Genomic DNA, 23,912 nt, shown 5'->3' with positions numbered 1-23,912 from the left:
CATTGGTGCATAGCAGGCGTTTCTATGCAGACAGATGGACCCTTGTACAGTTTGTGTTGCCCTGTGATTTCAGGCATTGTTGGATTGAGTGGCGACCATGGTCCTCCTCCCCATGACATGGTCTTCCCAGCTCTCTTTCACTCTCGCCAGCACTCAGGATATCATTCTCGTCAGCGTACTTCAGGATTTGCCCTTCAGGGTAGCGGGCGTGTCTTTGCCTGTGACGTGTGCCAAGCTATCTTCACCACTACTGCTGGTCTGCGTGGCCACAAAGACAGAGTGCACCTGAATAAAGCGGCTTACACCTGCGACATCTGTCACAAGGGATTCACCATGCGTGGCCACTATGTGGGCCACATGAATATGCACAACAAGGTCAAAGCTTTTAAATGCCATGCTTGTCCCCGTGCTTTTGCCCACCGTACTAGTTTACGGACTCACCTGAGAACAAGCCGCTGCGGCTACCAGCAGCCAGCCTTGGGAATGCACATCAAAGCCAGAGACTCTCCACCTCCTATCTGAACTATATAAGTGTCTGACGAGTGCTGTCAAACTTCATTACTTAACATGCTTGTAACATGTATGGCCTGATAAAAGGATGAGTTGTCCTGATCTGCTGATGTGAAAATCTTGAACTTGCTTTGTTTGATGTTCTGATACAGTGATTGTCATGGATATATTAACGGTGCATGTGAGGGGTGACTGTGATGACCACTGCTTCGTTGTGTTCATTTTTCTGAAGTGGACACCTAAATTTTACAAGTTTGTTTAATTCATAAGAGAAAGAGAATTAGGCCTTCCATCGTTAAATATTATATTGGAACATATTCAGTAGGTGCTGAACTGTGGCTGCCAGTTAATGCAATTGACAGAAGGCACTGTGACTATTTCCAGGACGAACACTGTCTGGGCCTTCCCGTCCACCTGACCTCACATCTGACCTTGACCTTGACCTCCACTATCCTGCTTATTTGGCTCAAGGTCACCAGTCTCCAAGGGCAGCAACGTCACCAAGGAGCCGGACAGAGCCGGGGCCACGAGCTCGGGCACCAAGACGAAATCTACCTGGCACCCCTACCGGCCATCTACCGTGTGACCAATGTGGAGCCACGTTCGCAACTTCGCGAGGGCTTAAACTTCACCGCGACTTTTCACACTTCAACAGAGCTCCTTATTCCTGTCCTATTTGCGGTAGGGGGTTCACCATGCGTGGTCACTACGTGGGGCACATGAACATGCATAACAAGGTGAAGGCTTTCCAATGCCAGAAATGCCCGAAAGCATTCGCTCACAAGTCCAGTCTTCGATATCATGTGCGGAATAGCGACTGTGGTAAATGTTTTGAAGTTGTTAGTGTTAAGAATGAGCTGCCTGAACCACCAAAGAGAGAAAAGTCATTTTGAACTACCAGTCCAGTGCAGGAAGTGCTCATAGTTGTGTGACAGGTTTAGTGTGAAGGATAACACCAAGACTACTTTCATGGCTCTATCATGAAACTCATGAAACTTTTGGAATTGAAGTGTAATGAAAATGTACAAATGCAGTGAGCAAGGGGAATAAACACACCTAAAAACTGCTTATCACATGACACTGTGGCTTGCTTTGTGTGCGTAGAGCTAGCTGAAGTATTTTAAGAGACTGGAATGTTTGCATGGGCGACAGTTCTGTTGTGAAGTATACTCAAGAGGCAAAAAAGAAACGTAAATGCTGCAGTGTTGTGGGGTTACCCATGACTGTTAATGTTGAATTCATTCTTTCGAACAAGGAAACAGTTTTACCGACACAAAAAGCATACCGAAAGGTTCATTCAGATATAGCATGTTGTGCTAGCCCTGATGGCACCAGTGGACATGCTGCTGGGGCCAGGCCAGGTGATCCAAGCAGTGGTGAGCTGTCAACACAGGATGTCGAGCAGGACGCCGACTGACCAGGTTTTCCCCACCCAGTCAACTAAAACAGATCTGGCATTTTTGTGTTGTCCGTGCACGCTAATTGCGTTAGGGGGCTATGTTGGAGGCAGTTTCGAGTGGATCTCGCTGGTGTTGATGAACAAGATGGCGATCTGGACGGGCTGTTATTACTCGGGGTCTACCACTTCTTGGCAACTCATGGGTGCTGTTGGTGACATAAAAATGCTGCTGCAGGGCTTAGACAATGGTATTGGTAATATTAACTCCAAACGCCCTGGCAACTTGCTGCACTGACTTCTCGTCATGAACTTGTTTGATTGCCTGTTGACACTGTTCATTAGAAAGTCTGGGTATCGCAGGAATGAATGTTGTAAAAATGTGGTGAGTGCGGACTAGCTTGCCTGAGAACTCTGAACACCAAAAAGCTGCTTTTCCATATTTTCAATGTGCTGGAAGTGGTCCCCATGGCGGAATTGGGTCTTTGTGAATAAGAGCTCAAGTGTGACCTAGATTATCACAAACGCGGTACTGACCAGATTACTGCACGCTAAAAAAACACATTCACAACATTGTAGTGTCAAGCTTTTCTTTTTATTTTAGTCTATGAAGTGTTTGTTTATACAAAAATTATTTGCGCTTCTTTTGCCCCCGAGGATAGTTTGGGATAGTTCAGTTCTTGCTGTTTTGTTGTTGTTCAAGTGTGAATCTGTTGGAAATCTTCAAATTTCAATGTAAAGTTTACTGCAGCTGCATTGAGAACAATCTTATCTTGTGAACAAACTAGGGCTTTGCAGGGGGGGTCCTGTAGCTCAGGTGATAGATTACTGGACTTGAGATTCTCTGGTCACAGGATCCAATGGATCCAGGATCTTTGGTCAACTTTGTGTGATGACTCAGAGAAGGTGTTCATGTCCCACCGCGGTGTCACCACTATGGCATGGAAAAGACTGGTGTCATTCTACCAGAAGTGCAGGTGGCTGATTAAACATCTATTGATCTAAACATGCATGCACCAGGGTAGCACGGCTTTGTTGCCACTAGCTTTCCACTAGGAGGAAGTGACCCGGATTTCCCAGTAATGGGATGATGAAGTATGAAATGAAAGTTTATCCATCTAGTCGGTGTGACTTAGTAACTTAGTAGTAACTTACTAGATATGCTCACAGTAAAGACAAAAGGGATGGAGTCAGTGCTTTTGTTAGGAATAAATGTACCGCTGTATGTTAGGAATAGATGTACCGCTGTACATATGTCCACTGCCTAGAACTTCCAGAGCGTGGCATGTTTGGTGAATGAGTCTTGTCAAGTGCGTTGTTGTGGAGATTTTTTATTTTTATATCTGTTAGAATTACAGATCTGTTAGTGCAATTTATATAATATACCAGTTAGAATTAGTTATTACACATAGGAATGCTGATGTTTCAAATTTACACTTGTCAGTTTTATGTAAAATATTGTACTTAATCGCCCATTCCCAATTAAGTTTATGGTTCAATTGGTTGGTAGTCGGTTTGGTTTAATTGTACTTGTTTTGTTTTTGTTTGTGAGTTGTTTTTAAACAATTCACCAGTAGAAATATAACTTTGGAATGTGTAAGCCTGCTCATGTAACTAATAAGGTTTATGTATAGTCTTCCTATAAGTTGAAATAAGAGCTGTGTCTGATAGGCCCCCCCGCGGGTTAGGGGGAAGAATTTACCCGATGCTCCCCAGCATGTCGTAAGAGGCGACTAACGGATTTTGTTTCTCCTTTTACCCTTGTTAAGTGTTTCTTGTATAGAATATAGTCAATTTTTGTAAAGATTTTAGTCAAGCAGTATGTAAGAAATGTTAAGTCCTTTGTACTGGAAACTTGCATTCTCCCAGTAAGGTAATATATTGTACTACGTTGCAAGCCCCTGGAGCAAATTTTTTATTAGTGCTTTTGTGAACAAGAAACAATTGACAAGTGGCTCTATCCCATCTCCCCCCTTTCCCCATCGCGATATAACCCTTCGTGGTTGAAAACGACGTTAAACACCAAATAAATAAATATAACCTTGAACGGTTGAAAACAACGTTAAACACCAAATAAAGAAAGATGATACTGATAGGCAGCATTTGGCATTTTGACAGACATGACAGTTTTGTGTACATTTTTAAATTTCAATACCCCAGGACCCACAATCTCCAGATTCATGCAAATCTGTTGAGAAAATGTTGGTAACCCAAGAAAGGGCCCTCTGCAGCCCACATAACACCTGCCTTTCCTTTCAGTACGATTAGAGATTTTACAATCCTATGTCTGCAGTGAACAGGTCAGGTGTGTAGGTTAATGTTTGCTGGCTTCATTAAAATGTTGTACAATGTTATTTGCATGTTTTAGCTGAAGTTGTACTTTACAATATAGTTTGGAAACCTGCAGGATTGGCTTGGGTGAAAGTGTATGAATGTGAATGCAAGCAAACCTATTTGATGTGCAAGAGATCACACATGAATACACCCATATTAACATACTCCCTCAGAGGAAAAGTTTAAAGACCATGCTTTTCTTTCTGTCTGCCTTGCTATCTTAGTATCTATCTCAGTCTCTGTTTATCAAGTGCGTGTGCTCTGGGTGTCTTCATAAAAATTGTCTTCATGAGATCATGCTGTCCCAGACTCTAATCAACGTAAGTTTATTGTGGCGTCTTTGGCTGTTTAGACAGTTGCCGTTTCGCTGGGGGTTTCCATCAAAGGTCAGGACTGCAAGTTCAGCTACAGCCTATATCGGGAGTTGTCCAGCCTGCTGACATGCTGAAATATCTCCCACCGGCTACTGAAGACCACAAGTCTTGTAGTAGCGATCACTCTTTTGCTTCTTTCTCCAACTCCTCATTCAGGGGTTCCCATGTGCAAAATACAGTGGCTTCCGCTGAAAGAAGAACAAAGTGGAACTGTAGTGTTTGCAATTTGAGCTACAAGACACAGTGGGGGTTAAAGTTACACATGGGCAAGCAACACTTTGACAACCCCAGATTCAGATGTCACTTATGCGACCATGGCTTCACCATGAGAGACCAGTATGAAGGACACATGAACATGCATAATAATGTGAAAGCTTTTTGCTGTCCTAAGTGCCCTAAAGCCTTTGCACACAAGACTAGTCTGCGAGCTCATATGAGAGACTGTTCCTGAAATGCAACCGCATGCTTGCCATTGCATGTCCAGACTCCACACCAGTTGAGTTAAGAAGTGTCTAGAAAAATTTGCTTGGGTTTCGAGAACTGATTAGCGATGTAGATGAGCGTTGGCTTTATAACCATGACAAGGATGGAACCTTTTAGTTTTACAGCCTTCTATTTTACACCTGATGCAGGGATATGTTGCCAGATGAGCATGATGCCATCTCTGACATCAGAGCTTCATCCAACTTCATATTGGTGGAGTGAGATTCACTTCAATTCCTTACACTTGAACTGTAGTGTTGGTGGATGGGGGGGGGGGGGGGGGGGGGGGGGTGTTGATGGGCTCTGTTGAGGTTGAACAGCAGGGTTTTTTTCCTAATTAGAAGATGCAGAGATCTTCATGATTGTCTGTAAGATGTTCCGATTCTTTCTGTAATTTGGGTTCCTGATGATAATGATAAAATCGTTTGTTTGACATGGCTGATACATTCAGGATGGGTGATTGGGAAGTGTTGTCCTTGTGATGATGGTTGCTGCTGCATGCATGTGTATCACTTCATTTGAAAGTGGGAGCATAGTTGTACTCAAACACAAGCTCATAGACACTCCATCAAAATTACTACAATGCCAACTCTTGTCAAACATCTCCTTTCGTAACTGACGGAAATATCACGCTGTCCTCTTTCCAACAGGTTGGATACACTCAGAGATCCTGACACAAGTTCCTGACTTTACCCCTTTAGGCTTCAGTGAGCAGCATGGACACCGGTTTACAAGCTTTTCAAATCCACCCGGGTCACAAGCGTTTGAGTGTCGCGAGTGCCACATGAAGTACAGGCATGCCATGTCCCTGCGACGCCACATGAGGCTCCGGCATATAGACCAACCATCCTATCGCTGTCAGCTGTGTGGTGCAGGCTTCATGTGCAAAGAACACTACGCAGGACATATGAACCGTCACAACAATGTACAGCCATTCCACTGTCACAACTGCCCAAAGAGATTCTTTTACAAAGGAGATATGTACAAGCACAGAAGAATGTGCAGACATCTTTCAAATTGACTGATTCACTTTGAGTTCACTTTGGTTATACATTACAATGTACTTTGTTTTGTTAACGCTTGCTTTGTTAATTTTCTTGGTTGAATTAATTCAAAAAGTGTCTGTGTAATCAAGGTTCGGTACCATATAGAATAAATCACACAGTCAGTTTCAGCATAGCAACACAAGGTCCACCACCACCCCCCCTGCGGGTTAGGGGGAAGAATTTACCCGATGCTCCCCAGCATGTCGTAAGAGGCGACTAACGGATTCTGTTTCTCCTTTTACCCTTGTTAAGTGTTTCTTGTATAGAATATAGTCAATTTTTGTAAAGATTTTAGTCAAGCAGTATGTAAGAAATGTTAAGTCCTTTGTACTGGAAACTTGCATTCTCCCAATAAGGTAATATATTGTACTACGTTGCAAGCCCCTGGAGCAAATTTTTGATTAGTGCTTTTGTGAACAAGAAACAATTGACAAGTGGCTCTATCCCATCTCCCCCCTTTCCCCGTCGCGATATAACCTTGAATGGTTGAAAACGACGTTAAACACCAAATAAAGTAAAGAAAGTAAACACAAGATCACCTGTACAAAACCCACAAAAAGCATTTAGCACCAAGTAAATTTGGCAAATACATGTATCTGTAACTCTAAACTGGGAGTTTTCCTGTTTAGAATACAGGCTCTTGTGCTTATGCCCTAAAGGGTAGCTGTGAGTTCCTTTCAACTGCACTTTAATTTAGGTGTGTGTGTGTGAAGTGCTTGTGTGATGTGATGGATGAATGCAAGTATCATTGTTTGGTTGATATGTGTCTAGTTCATTAGTTGTTTCGTTGGAGGAAATCCCAAAAGACATTGGAGATGATGAATAAGTGCCCTCTTCTATCAAGTTATGAGAGACATCCCTTTTGAAAGGAGCTGCTCTGAACTGGTGAAACAATTTGATTGACTCTACAGCTACTACATGCACAGCAGATGGTTTGGAAGTAGGTCACTGACCATGGTGGAGAAAGCTTTTGATAAGTTTGGGCGGTTTGATTATTATAGTTACATGTACCTCTGATAAAATCAGGGAAGATACAACCGTGTTCATAAAGAAATCAGCTGAGACTGATGAGAGTTTGAGATCTCCAAGCATTGTCTATCACACAAGTCGCTTTACATGCAGCAATGGTTGTTCTTTCTGTATGTGTGAACAAAAAAGGGGGGATTATACAATGTGGAAATGATGTAGTGTAAATGATCAATACAGCTTTGGTACATTAGCAACCTGAATGTGCAGGTTTAAGCAATAATTCTAACACCCTGGTTGGTTGTCCACCCCCCCCCCCCCCCCCCCAACCCAGAAATACAGACATAAAAAATAAGTAAATGTCTTTGAGACTCCTTTCCTATCCTCTATCTCTGTCTGTTCCTTCCTCCTTCGTTTTCTTTCTGTCTTTTGAATCCTTCCCATCTCTCTTTGACAACCATTATGCTATCTTCAAGTTTTATGCACAGTGATCCACCATTACATTACTAATGTGTTTCTTAAGATTAGCAGCTTACTCTTTGTGAATATAATAAGCAAGCACGCAAACATTCTTGATAGACATTTCAGGAATCTTTCACTTTTCTGAGAAATATCAAAAGCATAAACACTTTTATCCTGCCTTTCTTTCATGCTAACAAACAAAGCATTTTAAGATTATCACAATGTACATCGCAGAAAACCCCTCAATTTTTACTAACAAATGCCTTAACATGATGATTCTTATCAGGTGTCGCACAAGAACTCGTGGGTGATACCTTGATCGTAGCATATTGTTTCCTTACCTACAGTGAGCTACACACTTTAACACTTTAATGGTTGATAAAAAAAGAGAGTAGGCAGTAAACCGTTTCCTTTTTGCCCACTACAGGCCATTTTCTCGGAGATTACAGACCTTGGCATGGGCCAGAGATGTCTTCTGATTCTGCAATAGACTTGACCAGAAATGTCATGGTATCAACTTCAAGACACTTGTCAGCATCTGAAATAAATTCCACGAGTCAAGATGGCAGCATGAAGTTTGAAGCAAGAAGTCCCACTGACGATTCCATGGAGGAAGCCAACACCGGGAATCAGGGAGAGTTCAAATGTAGGTATTGTGCTGTACCTCCTTACAAGCACAAAGGAAGCCTGAAGCGTCACATCAAGTTGTTTCACATGGATCAACCAGTGTTTCGATGTCAGATCTGCAGCATGGGCTTCATGTACAAAGACCACTATGTGGGCCACTTGAACAAGCACTTCAACAAAGCCACCTTCCAGTGTACTCACTGCCCCAAGAAGTTCATCTACAAAGGTGACATGTACAATCATCGCAAGAAATGTCACGGTAGTTCTGCTGAGCTGGCAGTTGACCCTTCACCCGAGGACACTGTGGTAAGCTCAGAGGAAAGTTTTGGGTCACACCAAGAAAACACTGCGAAGGAACAAGCTTCTCCCCCGTTTGAGGACAACGTTTAGTCAGTCTGAAGGAAGTAAGTTCAGCTGGTTGTCAGTGACAGGGACCGTAGCCTTAGAGGCGTCTTCCCATTTGACCCCTGTCTCAGGTTTCTGCCTTCAAAGCAGCAGTGTCTACCTGGTGGGCTTGAACTGTCAAAGAAATGTGAGATTTAGATACATATTTAGAAGTCTAACTCGAACTGAGGTCTGTACAGTTTTGTTTCATTGTTAATGATATGCTTTAAAGGCACAGTAAGCCTCCCGTAAACCATCACAGATACTGTCAGGCTTTTACACACAGTACAAACACCCTTTCATTTAAACACTCACCACTTGAGAAAATCCTAGGTGCCCTCCGTAAAGACCGAGGAATTTTGAAAGAATTTATTTTTGCGTGGTTTATCTTATCTTACCCCTACCCCCCCGCGGGTTAGGGGGAAGAATTTACCCGATGCTCCCCAGCATGTCGTAAGAGGCGACTAACGGATTCTGTTTCTCCTTTTACCCTTGTTAAGTGTTTCTTGTATAGAATATAGTCAATTTTTGTAAAGATTTTAGTCAAGCAGTATGTAAGAAATGTTAAGTCCTTTGTACTGGAAACTTGCATTCTCCCAGTAAGGTAATATATTGTACTACGTTGCAAGCCCCTGGAGCAAATTTTTGATTAGTGCTTTTGTGAACAAGAAACAATTGACAAGTGGCTCTATCCCATCTCCCCCCTTTCCCCGTCGCGATATAACCTTCGTGGTTGAAAACGACGTTAAACACCAAAGAAAGAAAGAAAGAAAAGAAAGTTTTTACACAGAGCACAGAATTTTGCTATTTAATGTGATATGTCTGATCAAAGGTTGTTGTTGAACATTATAGAATTTTATGCCGATAAAATGAAGTGAACTTCTTTAAAAGGACATAATTGTTAATACCCTTATGATTCACTTTCATTGCAAATAAATTTTGAAAATAGTTGGACCTTATTTTGATTGTGATACTTCTTGTGCCTCTCTCTCTCTCTCTCTCTCTCTCTCTCTCTCTCTCTCTCTCTCTCTCTCTCTCTCTCTCTCTCTCTCTCTCTCTCTCTCTCTAGCTTGTGTGTGAGAGAGAGAGAGATAGTCACAGAGGGAGAGAGAGAGGAGCCACTGACATGGGATGTATGTAGTCGGATTGCAAATGAATAGTTCTTGGAGACGTTCAATGTTTCAGGTTCCTTGAAACAGACAGCCTAAACTAGTTTTATACCTTACATTAGGAGAGACTTTTTGTTTCAGAAGTAAGCTCAGTACTTTTAGTCATTTGTTGCGATTGAAGTCCTGCTGGTATGGTTATTGAAACTGCAAACGTATAAGTCCCTTTTCCCAAGAGCAAACCATGTCAAATTGATGGAGTAGTAATATATGATTTGAACTCAGGTTGAAAAAAGTATTATTACTGTACCAAGTAAGTTTAGAGATTTCTGTCAACATTCCTTAACTTACCTGGGTTGAAGTTGGAAGGGTCCAGTTGGATTCAGGTAGGCTGAGAACTTGTCGAACAGAGCAGGTTTAACATCCTTGTGGATGCCTGTTGTCAGTTGTGAATTGAATGTTTTTTTTCCTAAAGAACTTGTTGATATTCTTGCAGCTGTATGGGCTGCAAGACAGAAAGGGAGACATGCAAGCACGTTCATTGGACGCTTTGGTGCCAGATGTAATTGGCAGTGTATTTTTAAAGGAAAAGGCTAGTTCTGTATATAATGAACATGCTAAGTTTCAAGTCTGCTGATGCAGATGGATGCACATCTTTCTTTTTTCCTGATTATGAGTAGCAACAGCTTGACCTGTAAGTTACAGGGGCGGATCATATCCTTTTCAAGGGGGGGTTTCCAGACTTCTTTTAGGGAACATTTTGATGAAAATCAAGGAAAATGGAGCAATCTGAGCATCAGTTTTTCTTTATTTTCAATTTTTTTAATTTATTATTTTAGGCTAGGTGGGGGTTTCCGGAAACCCTCCTGGATCCGCCCCTGAGTTACAGAGCATAATAGGCTTGTTGCATTAAGTTAATATAATCTAACATATGTGAAAGGAAGACACAAAATTCTGTTTCTTGGAAGAGAAAGCTTCTAGGTGGTGTTTTTGGCTTGCATGTTGAGATTTATTGTCATTTTTAAGTCGAGCTCACTGTATGGAACACATGAAAATCTCAAAATATTTCCCAGAGTGCTGGCTCTGGATGGACAAACTTTTAGCTGTACATATTGCATGTAGACGGGTTCTTACTAGCAGTCAGTCAGTACGAGGATCACTAGACTACAGGCTTTGTCCATTTTGCAGGAACCTATGAGGAGTGGCCAAGCGGGGTTGATTTTAGATGCCAGAAATGCAATACGAGCTACAGACACGCTGGCAGCCTGCGCAGACACATGAGGCAGCATCACACAGACAAGCCCACATACCGCTGTGAGGTGTGCAGCAAGGGGTTTATGTACAAGGACCACTTCATTGGCCACATGAGCCAGCACAGCAATGTCAAGAACTTTCCGTGCCCGTTCTGCCCCAAAAAGTTCACTTTCAAGCCAGCTCTGTATAACCATGTGAAAAAGTGGCATGTTCACGGAAGTCAAAATGCCTGAAAAGCAGCAGATGGCTGGTGGGTTGATCTTGACAGCTGCTGAAACCAGACGTCCTTGTCTCTGCTCTGTTGGAGAAGTCCCTGTGCTAAAAGATTGATGTGTGTAATCTGTGCATATTTATTATTTGCGGCTCCTTTATAGTCTTGTGTTCGTTACACTGTGTGACTGTGAAACAGTTCTTGGTATTGACTGCAGTATAAGACAATTCTTGACTTGCAAGCAAATGTGTTTGTTCTTTTTGTCTTTATTTGGAAACCTAAGTATGGTTTTTTTCTGAAGAACAAAGCCAAAGGGTTCAGTTTGTGCTTTTGATGATGTGTTGTGATGGAGTATATGGTAGGGCATTTGAGTCACTGCCCTCTTTCTGTCCAGGGGCTGGCTGTTCTGAGTCGCTCCACCTTGCCCCAGCGCAGCCTCACTTTGTTCAGGGACAACTGTGCACCAGGGAGAATAAAACATTGGAGGAGTTCGTGGTGAGAGTGGAAGCACAGGATAGTTGCAGTTTGATGTGGGCATGCAGGGCCTGCCAGCGCTGGTTTAGAACCAAAACTGGCTTGCACCGACATGTGCGCAAGTTGCACATGGATGATCCCAAGTTTCGGTGCAGGCAGTGCGGACATGGCTTCATGACGAGGGAACATTTCACGGGTCACATGAACATGCACACTGGGGTGCAGGGCTTCCAGTGCCCCCACTGTCCACAGAGGTACACGTACCGAGGGGATCTGTATCGCCACAAGAAGAAATGCACTGGCTCTGGAATGGCAAATACTGCAAGTTGAGACAGGAGTTAGTTGTAGTTGGCAGTTACAATATCTCGTTCGCTTTTCTGATGCCCTGTCTTTTAGTTCATTTGCATATGCAGCTTGGGGTAGGGTGAAAATCAGTGCTGGGGAGTCCATGACTGGCTCGTAACAGAAGGTTTTACGGAACAGACACCAACACTTCGGAATAGCCATCTGTCTGCTGATCAGTAATCTCTTTCCACTCATTACCCTCACTTGACGGCTAGCTTATCGTGTGTATTGTTTGCCTTGTAATTAGTGTGTGTGCGAATGAAAATATATTAAACAAATTGAGAGGTTCATTCTTTACACCTTTTTACTTGAAGATATAATGAAGATAAAGATGATGACTAGGTAAAACCATAACGTTCCTGTCCAATGCTGCAGGCATGGCCGCTGTTGACAAGCACTTTTCGCCTTCATGGAATGCAGCACAGCAGTCAGCCAGCCTTGTTACCAGCAGGAGTAGCACATTCAGCACAGAAGAACAACACCCTGTGTTGAAAACCCGGGGAAGCTGTGAGCAGTTTCACGACCCTTCAGCTACAACCACTTTCATTCAAAGAGTGGACACAGAGTTGGGCAAAGCGTGGAACTGTACAGTGTGTAACCAGGTGGTGAAGTCACTGAGTGGAATAACGCGACATGTGCGACAGCGACACATCAACAGCCCAGCTTACCGCTGTGAGATCTGTGGAATCGGTCTCATGTCGTGGTCTCATTACACGGGTCACATGAGTTCCCACAGTGGTGTCAAGAATTATGAGTGCCCACAGTGCGCTAAACGATACTTCTACAAGAGTGATCTTTCCAGGCATAGGAAAAAATGTGCAAGGGTCTCTCTCTCATGAATATAAAATGATATGAATCCACAAATAGCAAGCATAGGTTGGTAAATCTGTGAATGAAGAAATAGGGAACATTGCCTTAGACCCGACCCTCCATACTAAATGTTAGTCTATTTCACTTGGTTTGTGATGAAGAGAGCGATGTGGAAATGTTTTCTTGGTGGAAATGATGGTTGTGTACAGTTTTGCATCTGTTTTGCGAGCTGAATTCTGGACATAATCAGAGCATTTAATTATTCTGGCATCAGATACATTTCACTCAATGAGGTCTTGAGTTTTTGGTTTTTATGTTGTGTGAAAATCCACTTATACATGACAAGCGCACGGAATGTGCGTTAGTGACAAGATTGGTCTAAGACTTCGAGTAATCACTTACCCCCCGCGGGTTAGGGGGAAGAATTTACCCGATGCTCCCCAGCATGTAGTAAGAGGCGACTAACGGATTCTCTTTATCTTTTTACCATTGTTAAGTGTTTCTTGTATAGAATATAGTCAATTTTTGTAAAGATTTTTAGTCAAGCAGTATGTAAGAAATGTTAAGTCCTTTGTACTGGAAACTTGCATTCTCCCAGTAAGGTAATACATTGTACTACGTTGCAAGCCCCTGGAGCAAATTTTTCATTAGTGCTTTTGTGAACAAAAAACAATTGACAAGTGGCTCTATCCCATCTCCCCCCTTTCCCCGTCGCGATATAACCTTCGTGGTTGAAAACGACGTTAAACACCAAACAAAGAAAGAAAGAAAGAGTAATCACTTGTAAGTTGCATCTACAAAGATTTTTGAAGTATTAGTCTCCTTGATTGATAAGGCATCGGACACAAGAAGCATGTCTTTTGTCACAATTGTAACAAGTATGCAGAAAATGTACCAAATAAAATCTGTTTTAATTTACCAAATAAAATCTGTTTGAAGATATGCTAAAATGGCATCAGAACTTGAGAAAAAGATTTTATGTTGACTCTCTCTCTCTCTCTCTCTCTCTCTCTCTCTCTCTCTCTCTCTCTCTCTCTTTCTTTGTGACTATCACATGTTTCAAGTGTGGGTGTGAACACACTCATACAGACTCAACCCAGAACATGCTCTATCCTTCTTTGCACAGAAAATCCTTTTGGAAGTGAACATTTATACATCACATGTACAGAAACACATGTTAGCAGATCTTATGACCTGGCACTCTAGTAACTGATTCCTCTCCCTGGGTTTCCAGAGAGCGACACCTTTGGGCCACTGGGAAACCCACGCGAAATGCCGACATCAGCACATGCCAGCAGATATCATTCAGCCTTTTGTCGCGAGTCCCTGTCTACTCCTTTGAAAACAGGCAGTCAACAGTCACATTCAACAAATTGCCACCCCCATACTTCATACACTGGTGAAAGACCAGATGTCGGCACCTCTTCATTTGAGCCGCAGAACAAGTCCTGGAGCTGCCAGAAGTGCAGCGCCAGGTACACTTACTCTTATGACCTGACACGACATATGCGAGAACGCCACATGGACAATCCTCGTTTTCGTTGCCAGATTTGTGGCAAGATTTTCACGTTCAGAGACCACTTTACTGGCCACATGAACAGCCACAACAAGGTCAAAGGCTTCCATTGCCAGCATTGCCCCAGTAAATTCACATACAAAAGCGATCTGTATAAGCATCGAAAGAAGTGCAGGGCTGCTCTAGGGCTGCCCTAGGAAAGGCGTCTTCCAGTCAGTTTCCTTTTCAAAACTGAATTCTGACGTTTTCTGTGTGGTAAAGAAACCCTGAGTAGGTCTCGGTAGCGGAAATACAACAGAAAAGTGCTCAAGATGCAACTTAGCAAGAACTGAACTGACATTTCTCCTGTATATTTGGTACACTTTTATGTGAACATTGATTATCAAAAAACAAGCTTGCATATTTGTACAGTGAAAATGACTGGGGCTTCTTTTTGGAATGAATGTGACGCCAGCAGCCTCAATAAGGTTGGACTGTTGTGAAAGTTCATAATACTAAGCTCGCTGCGGGCTTCATTCTGAAGTTGGATGTGAAATCATTTCATGTGACATTGGCTCAAGTATACTATGTGAGTTCATCTGACATACTTAGTACTTAGGTAACTGCTGTTTTTTGTTGACCATTGGGATTGCTTCTTAATTGTCCAGGACACATTCGAATGTGAAATTAGGGTATAATAGCTGAGAACTGTGTGTGATTTCTGGGTAACTGGACAACCTGTGACTGGATTTGAGTTTTGGTATATCATTCTGTTCTGTGCTGACTTCCTGAGATTCTCTGTTTTAAAAGTCTGTTTGTATCTAAAAGTCTGCATCAGTTTAACATAAAGCTGTGTCTGTTGTTGCACAATTTGGATTGGTTTGGAAGAAACTTTTGCTTTGTTGGTCTATCAGGCAGTAAATTAGTCAATAAAACACTCACACACACACACACACACACATCGTTTTAAGTACAAACTTTGAATCATCACATGCATGGAGATTTTGGTCAAGCAAGCGTGTAAATCTTAGCAGTGACACAGGTCCCGATAGTATTTTAGGACAAAGTACTTGTTTCGTTCAAAAGTTTCCCAAGACCCATTCTCATTTCGGCTTTTGACTCTTCTCCTTCTTGTTCACAACCTTGTAGGCGGTGGTCATCAAGGGCGCGGCATGAGAACCTCTTTGCAGCACATGATGTCACTGGAAAGCAACCGGGGGGCGTTTCCTGGAGTAGTGCATCAAGGTAGTGCCTTGTCTTGTGGAGGAGCACTGGTTCAGGGACAGTCCATGGAAGGGATGTCAACAGCAGGAGTCCAGCAACATAGCCGCAGTCTGTCCCACACCCTCAAGCTTAAGGCTGCCAGCATAAGTGCAGACCCCTATGGCAGACTGGTCAACCTGTATAGCTGTCAGTGGTGCAGCGCTCTCTTCAAGACCAGTCACGGGCTGAAGGGCCACATTAGTAAAGTGCACGGAGACAACCCCAACTTCCGCTGTGCAGTCTGTGGCCAGGGTTTCGTCATGAAGAGCCACTATGAAGGTCACATGAACATGCACTTCAATGTCAAGGCCTTCGAGTGTCCAAACTGTCCCCGCAAGTTTGCCTACAAGAGCAGTCTAAAACATCACATGAAACTGTGTGGCTTGAAAGCTGCCAGGCAAGGGCCAAGGCTTGGTGATAGGGGTGAAGCCAGTTCTGCGGATGACTAAGTTCCTCCTCTTCTCCTACTTCTTTTGACCACCAAGAGAAGGCTAGAATACAGCAACTAAAATACATTGAGCACAAAAAGTAGGATGATAGATAAACTCGATTCACTGAATCTATCTGGATTAAAATTGTCAGTGCCAAGATGATGAACTATCAGTGTGCAACTAATAGCACAATAAAAAGTGCATACCAACCCGAGGGGATGGTCACTGTCATTTATATGACCATATTTTCCTGAAAAACTGACTTTCATGCAAGTTGTTTACACATTCCAAGTCAAAGACAGCCTCTCATTCATAAAATGTCATGTAACACTATGTTACATTGCTGGTACTTTATTTGTGACTTTGTGTTTTAATAGTGTTAATGTTCCAAAGTGGATGAAGCTCATGACTAAATATACTGTTCATATGATTTGTCCTTGTTTTGTCAGTTTATAAGTCTTGTTTTCAGTTTTTCTCCCTCAACTTCTCACTTCCTGTCTTACACTCGTTCTATCTCTGTCCCTCTCCCCCTCATTCACTGTATGTGTGTGTGTGTGTGTGTGTGTGTGTGTGTGTGTGTGTGTGCGTGCGTGTGTGTGTGTGTGCACGTGCACACGTATGTGCTTATTTCACATAGAAGGCACATTTCAATCAATCAATCAATATGAGGCTAATCGCGCGTATTCCGTGGGTACAGTTCTAAGCGCAGGGATTTATTTTTTGTTTTTATTTTATGCAATTTATATCGCGCACATATTCAAGGCGCAGGGATTTATTTATGCCGTGTGAGATGGAATTTTTGTTACACAATACATCACGCATTCACATCGGCCAGCAGATCGCAGCCATTTCGGCGCATATCCTACTTTTCACGGCCTATTATTCCAAGTCACACGGGTATTTTGGTGGATATTTTTATCTATGCCTATACAATTTTGCCAGGAAAGACCCTTTTGTCAATCGTGGGATCTTTAACGTGCACATCCCAATGTAGTGTACACGAAGGGACCTCGATTTTTCGTCTCATCCGAAAGACTAGCACTTGAACCCACCACCAAGGTTAGGAAAGGGGGGAGAAAATTGCTAACGCCCTGACCCAGGGTCGAACTCGCAACCTCTCGCTTCCGAGCGCAAGTGCGTTACCACTCGGCCACCCAGTACAGGAGGAGACGTCTCTGATTGAAACGACCTCAGACCGTCAGTAGGCCGACTCCAGTACTTCGGCCAAACGGCCAGACCGGAGGATCGCCAAAGAGGAGGCCCATGCCCTTGCCTCATGCGTACTTGCTGAAGTGAGAGGCAAGACTGCCCTAACATTCCCAGCCTGTGTCTGCCACCAGACAAAGGATTGTCTGATCAACGTGGAGACCACAAAAGAACATACATAATTTACTTTGTTTGAAATGTTGTTCTCATTACTCAAGAACAATATTAACTCATGAAAATATTTCAGTCATTAAAACAAAAGCACGAGACTGTTGAGCCCCAAACAAGCAAATCTCACCACTCAATGTACACCATAAACTTAAAAGAACAGACCATACACAGAAATACATATAATCATTGGAACATGTATGTAGAAGGCATGTTAGCAGGCAGAAAAAACAACATAATACAGTGATAATTTAAGACTCCCTAAGTTTAAGACACCCCCTACCACCACACCCCCACAAACACACATGCACACATACGACGTCTTGATCCACAGAAGAACTGATGATAAGCTCCAAGAAGGAGGTGGGAGAGAGCTGTACTGGTGACTTTGCTTTGGTTATATTTACATTTTGAGTGAATCTGATGATCCTGGGGACTGCAGCAAGCTTTGGTCAGGCCCTCGATGTAACCTGCTTTACTTAGATTGGTTAGGTAGCGACACTTGGTACAAGAGCGCTGGACTTGTGTTCCTCAGGTCAAAGGTGAGAGCCGAGGCCAGGACATACACAGGTCAGAGCGTTATGGGATGGGCCATGGCTCAGAGATGGTATTCATTTCCTAGCCCCTTCTTATCGCCATTGCACGTAAAAAAAATTAAAAAACAGTACAGTAATGAAAAGTATATTCAGTATTCTGTTGTGATGGCATACGATTGTCTATATTAAACTGCATCTGCTTGAGCTTTGGTCATGGATGGTTGTCCAATGGGATGTTATCACAGTTGACAATCTCAAGACTAGACAACGGTTTTAACTGTTGTGACACAATTTCCATGTGAAATATCCACATCAGTCTTCCTCGGCCTGTACTGACAGAAACATTGTACAGCAGGTTTTTAACTTCATATCTAACTTGCATTTGATCATCTTTTCCTTCTGTATTTTATCACAGAAGCTGCTGCTGTTCAGTGTTGAATTTCTTAATAATGTTGGTGGCACTCCGGGGGGATACTAAAAGGGGGTCGGCCCGCTATTGCGCGAATCTTTAGGGTTAGGGTTAGGATTAGGGTTGGGTTAGGGTTAGATTCGCGCAATAGCGGCCCAGCCCCACTAAAAGGAGATGCAAAGAAAATCCTACTGCATGTGCTTGTGATGCACTACCACAGACAGATTTCTGAGAGATTAGTGAAGAAATAGGTCCAGCTGCCAGTTTCTGGACAAATATACTGGTATAACTTTGGCGGTTTGCATTTTTCAGGAACTTATCCTGCACAGTCGGATAGCAGTGCATGTGATCAGAAGATGCTAGAGGCCTCTCAGCTCTTTCAAGGTAATACCACTTTCCTTGATTTGGAAGCTGCTTCCATTGCACTGACTAGGGTTTAATGTGAACCTGCAAAAGTCTTAATATTTGTAGTGCATAGCATTTTCCACAAGATAAATCAATGACACACTTGGGTCATGTAAGATTTCAGTCATTTCAGTTAAGTTCTGTGAGAAATATGAGACTTGAAGCTGAGCTGAACATCTTTGTTGTCCTTTTGTTCTTAACATATTACTTTGACCAGCATGCCTTTTTGTCTGTTTTCTCAATATATTTCTCAGAAGGAATCTTTGGGAACACAGAAGAAGAAGAAAGGATCTTGTGGCCTTCAAAGGGTAACTGTAATAATCCAGGACACGAAAGTGTAACTCATCTCACTTTGTATTTTTCACACATGAGAATCTTCAGACTTTTAGCTGAAATCAGACTTATTTCTTAGCTCTAAGGGTTTAATCATAGAGCAGATCTTGAGAATCAGACCTAGAATACGTTAACTATTTTGACCTCCAATGTCGTTTTCAGATTAATTTACATGTTCGTGTTCCCATGTGTGATTTTTGCTCCTTTTAAAAACTGTTCAGGGATCTTGCTTTTTTAAACCTGTGAGGACATGTTGTGCCAAGCTGTTGATTTAGCAGCTCTCTGCATCATACTGACAGCACTGATGTTTGCTTTGCAGACTGGTTGACTGGCAAGTCAATGACACTGGCAGCAGTCAGTGCATTGTCAATGCCGCAGCTTGACAATTTGCTCTGCTCCTTTTACCGAGAGGTGCGCAAGAGAGATGGCACACCTCTTAAAGAGCACGTCATGAAGCGAGTGCGGTCGGGACTGATGAGATACCTTTCGAGCCTCCTCAAGATTGCACCAACTGCAATAAATCCAGTCCTTCAGAGGTCGAACAAGGTGTATACAGAGATGCTGTCTAAACAGCCAGCCAGACCCACCCTGATGCTGACTAAAGCAGACTGCACTTTCTTACGCGGCCACAATGCCCTGGGAACAGACAACCCCCTGTCCTTGTTGAGGAAGGTGTGGTTTGAACTGCAGATTCACTTTGGCGCTCGCCGCTTCTCACCCCGGGACATGTGGCCAGAAATTTTTGTTTTCATTAACGATGACGATGACAGTGAGTATGTGATGCTGGACAGGGACCAGGTGGCGGCAGCATCCCACCTCAGGTTTGACGTCAAGCATATCCTGGTGCGTCGTCGCATGAACGCCACAGGCGGCCCCTTCTGCCCTGTCAACGCCCTCAGACTTTACTTGTCTAAGAGAGAACGAACTTCATCAAATCCTTCAGATACAGTGCCGTTCCTGCAGAAACCCAACCCGCTGTGGTCGCAGGGTAGCCAGTTGCCTGTGCCTTGGTATATAGCTATGGAGATCAGCCTGTGCAAAAACCATGGCTTCATTCGCGAGCTGTGTGAGGATGTTAAGCTGAGCAAGGTGTACACCAACATGAGTCTGTGTATCGGAGATGTCAAACAGTATGCCGAATGCTGGCCACAAAGCAGTTCCAACTAGCCGTATCGGTTGAAGGAACGTTAAAACAAAACTTGATTAAATGTAAAACAATAACCCACCAACTTGCCATGAAGAATATACTATGAGCCTTTATAAGGGAGGTAAAAGACCATGTTGACTGCTGGCAATAAAGCAGTCCCACATAGCCATATCGGTTGAAGGGACGTTGAAAAAGAATAACCCACCAACTGGCCATGAAGAACATGTGCCTCTGTACATGGGATGCCAAAGAGCATGCTGACTGCTGGTCATAAGCTTCAGACAGCCACAACTGTGCTGGTGTGGACATGAGCCCGGCATAGCCTAGTCGTTTGGAATTGGATGAACTTAGCATGAACTAAGTTGAACTCATGGGCCAGCATTACAGAGAGATAATGTGGTTGGTGATTTTTTTTAAACTTTGGGGGTGACAGTTGTTTGTGCATTTCAGTTTTATTCTGGTTGCCAGGAAACTGGTTCCACATAATTCTTGGATAGTCTTATTGTTGTCTGTACATTGAATTGAGAGCGCTTAATTCCCTTTGTTACATTTAGTCAAGTTTTGACTAAATGTTTTAACGTAGAGGGGGGAATCGAGACGAGGGTGTGGTGTATGTGTGTGTGTGTGTGTGTGTAGAGCAATTCAGAGAAAACTACTGGACCGATCTTCATGAAACTTGACATGAGAGATCCTGAGTATGGTATCTCCAGACATTTTTTCATTTTTTGGATAAATGTCTTTGATGACGTCATATCCGGCTTTTCGTGTAAGTTGAGGCGGCACTGTCACGCTCTCATTTTTCAACCAAATTGGTTGAAATTTTGGTGAAGTAATCTTCAACGAAGCCCGGACTTTAGTATTGCATTTCAGCTTGAAGGCTTAAAAATTAATTAATGAGTTTGCTCATTAAAGTTGTCATTAAAATCGATTTTTTGCAAACAGATTTAAAATTGATTGCATCGTATTCTTCATCACATTCTGAATCTAAAAATATTACATATGTCATGTTTACTCTTAAAATGTGATCACAATTAACGAAAATAGATTAATTAATCTTACGATTAAAATTTAAGAAATCGATCCAAAAATGATTTCATCTTATTCTTTATCATTTCCTGATTCAAAAAACATATAGATATGATATGTTGTATTCAAAACAAGCTCAGAAAGTTAACAAGAATACAGAAAAGCGCGCTTTTCTGCTTAGCACAATACGCTACCGCGCTAATCTGGCGTGTCAATATCACTACGTTTTGCACGTGGGAGGTGAGCGATTTCCTTCAAGCGGGGATTGACGAAGCTGTACTGTCTTGGTGAAAAAATACAGTGCGTTCAGTTTCATCCCGTGAGTTCGACAGCTTGACTAAATTTAGTAATTTCGCCTTACGCAACTTGTTTCTTATAGCATGGCCAGCAGCATGTGCTTATATCATGATACAGTTATTATTTGGTTTGTTAAAGCTAAACAGTGACTTCTTTTCAATCTTGAACCAGCTCTTCCCAGAGTCTGCTTGTGTGATAAATCCTTAGTTCTGATTTGTAATTTTACTTTTAACAATTAGCATTGCAGTATTATGTTCAAACAAAACCGGGACTTACTATGTTGTTACCGTTCATGGACTGCTGTGGTGCCGGTATCAGCAATACACAGCGTTGATTTTACATTGAGAGTTCTTTTTTAAGGGTTTGAATATTCATATTCAAAGATTTATCATCCTCCAGCAAGAAAATGAAGTTGACTGACATGGGAAGTGTTGATAACTGGACTAGCTTGATCATGTTAGTGCCACATTGCAAACGGGCTTGATGGAGTGTGTGTGTGTGGGGGGGGGGGGGGGGGGGGGGAAGAAAGTATGGGTGAGTAAAACCTTGTTTGACAGAGATTTTCTCATCTAAGTTTTACTTTTACTCTTTTTGTTTTTTATTGTGAGAATGTGAATTTATTTCTATTTATTATTCATGTATATTATAAAACGCATACAGGGTTACCACATTTTCCATTGGATAGCTTAAACATTGGGTTTATGAGATTGTGCGTATAAAATCTACACTGCTGATATTCTGTTAACTGGCTCATATAGAAAAATGTCAAAAGTTAGAGTGTTTGCGCTTACTGCAAGTATTTTTACTATTAGTTTTGGGCTAGAGTGTTGTTACAGTCTCTGTTTGGGTCGGAATGTATTCGTTCGTTCACTGAAACTGGGGTATGAAATACATTGTTCATGACATTTTCAGCAGAGGAATATTATTTCCGTTAGAAAGTTAACAGTTTTGCAACTGTTGGTATTTGCCCATTTACCTTCAATGCATGGAAAGTATGCCGTCAATTTCAAACTTGAAAAAATCATCACAAAGTAACAAATGCAAGTTTTTCAAAATTATAAATTTATGCTCAAACATCGCAGGCAGCGACAGTGGTACCTCCGTTATGAAGGCCCCTCTGATGAGTGGACACTTCCCACAAAACGACACCTTCTGGAGTCCATTTACCTATTATCTTGACCAAAATATACCTGTCATGACAGGCCACATGCTATGTAGAGACAATTTTAACTGGTCCCATGGGTGTCCTCTCGTCGCAGGTACCACTGTAGTAGAAAGGAACAGATATACTCATAGGTAGCATTGTGTACAGCAGGTGTCCTCTCATCGCAGGTACCACTGTAGTAGAAAGGAACAGATAAATGTCATAGGTAGCATTGTGTACAGCAGATGTTTCAGGAATCTGAATATGGGCGTTCGAGCGGGTGGTATTGGGCGCTCTGGGGGGAAAAGAGTTAGATAAGTAATGAGTATACAACTGTTGGTACAGTTGAGTGTTGACTGTATTCAACTGTTGGTATACAGTAGTTGAGAAAAACAGTTTCTATGCATTTCAACAGTAGAATGGTGAACTGGAACGGAAGCAGCGTCTGATTAGTTCAGTGCTTGATTTATCAGCGCATTCCTGGCTGGGATACTCAGGGAAACTTTGTCAGTGTGGTTGCTGTAAAAGAAGGTGGAACGTTCATTGCTATGTACTTAAGTTTGCTATTTTTTATGCATGTGCTCCATACAAAACCTTGGTTGTTGACAGTGTACCACAAAAACATAGATATTTAACGATTTGCATTTCCTCTTGGTGGTGTTATCTTTCGGAACTATTTTTATTTTATACATTATATATCATTGTGTTTCTTTTCATGTAACCATGAGCTAAGTCTGATTATATACATGTACATGATGGTGCTTTTCTCTTTCCTTCAGGATATTCTCTCTCTCATTTTCTCTCTCTGCAATCTTCCAACTTTTGTTGTTTTTTCTATGGACATTGGACTGGGGTGAACTGTTGAATTTTGTGGTGATGCACATATGGTGTTATTCAAAAGTTTTTATATTACCGGCTTGTAATAAACAGATCAAACGATGAAAGTGGTGGTATGTGTTGTATAACTATTACATGTAGTCTCAGTTTGGGTAACTTGTCAAAAACTCAAATGAATGGTTCAGGCACATTTTGTTTAATGTTAATTGTAGCATATTCTCAAGTGTTTGTTATAATTTACTCTGCTGGGGTATGTTCTTTTTACTTAATCTACCTTACTCTTGTTTTTGAACCATCAAATACAAATCAGAAAAAACAGCCCGGTTCAGAACAGTAAACACCAGTAAACTGACCTGCTTAATTGAATTTGAAAAAAACTTTTAAAAAACAACACACAAATGAATCACTAAACAAACAAATAAACATAAAAACA

The 23,912-nt window shown here is 42.2% G+C and overlaps 1 protein-coding gene across 37 annotated transcripts in view; it reads left to right on the top strand.

Annotated features, from left to right (window-relative positions):
• The window catches only part of LOC138981714 (zinc finger and BTB domain-containing protein 34-like), an 89,296-nt gene that overhangs the window by 31,031 nt on the left and 34,353 nt on the right, over positions 1–23,912 (top strand). For 17 of the 37 annotated variants that reach the window (XR_011460697.1, XM_070354756.1, XM_070354754.1 and 14 more), the window contains exon 4: positions 18,603–18,674. The exons of 4 other annotated variants lie outside the window; for them this stretch is intronic. Coding sequence is in view for 29 of the 33 variants with exons in the window: in XM_070354756.1 (XP_070210857.1) it covers positions 18,603–18,674 (72 nt within the window). In the remaining 4 variants the exon portion in view is untranslated. 16 more of the 37 variants (XR_011460696.1, XR_011460699.1, XM_070354772.1 and 13 more) reach the window with 16 other exon arrangements.

The sequence above is a fragment of the Littorina saxatilis genome, linkage group LG12, assembly GCF_037325665.1.
Source record: "Littorina saxatilis isolate snail1 linkage group LG12, US_GU_Lsax_2.0, whole genome shotgun sequence".
Classification (NCBI taxonomy): Eukaryota; Metazoa; Mollusca; class Gastropoda; order Littorinimorpha; family Littorinidae; genus Littorina; species Littorina saxatilis.
Note: the sequence above shows the minus strand (reverse complement) of the source record. Positions and strands in the feature narration are given on the sequence as shown.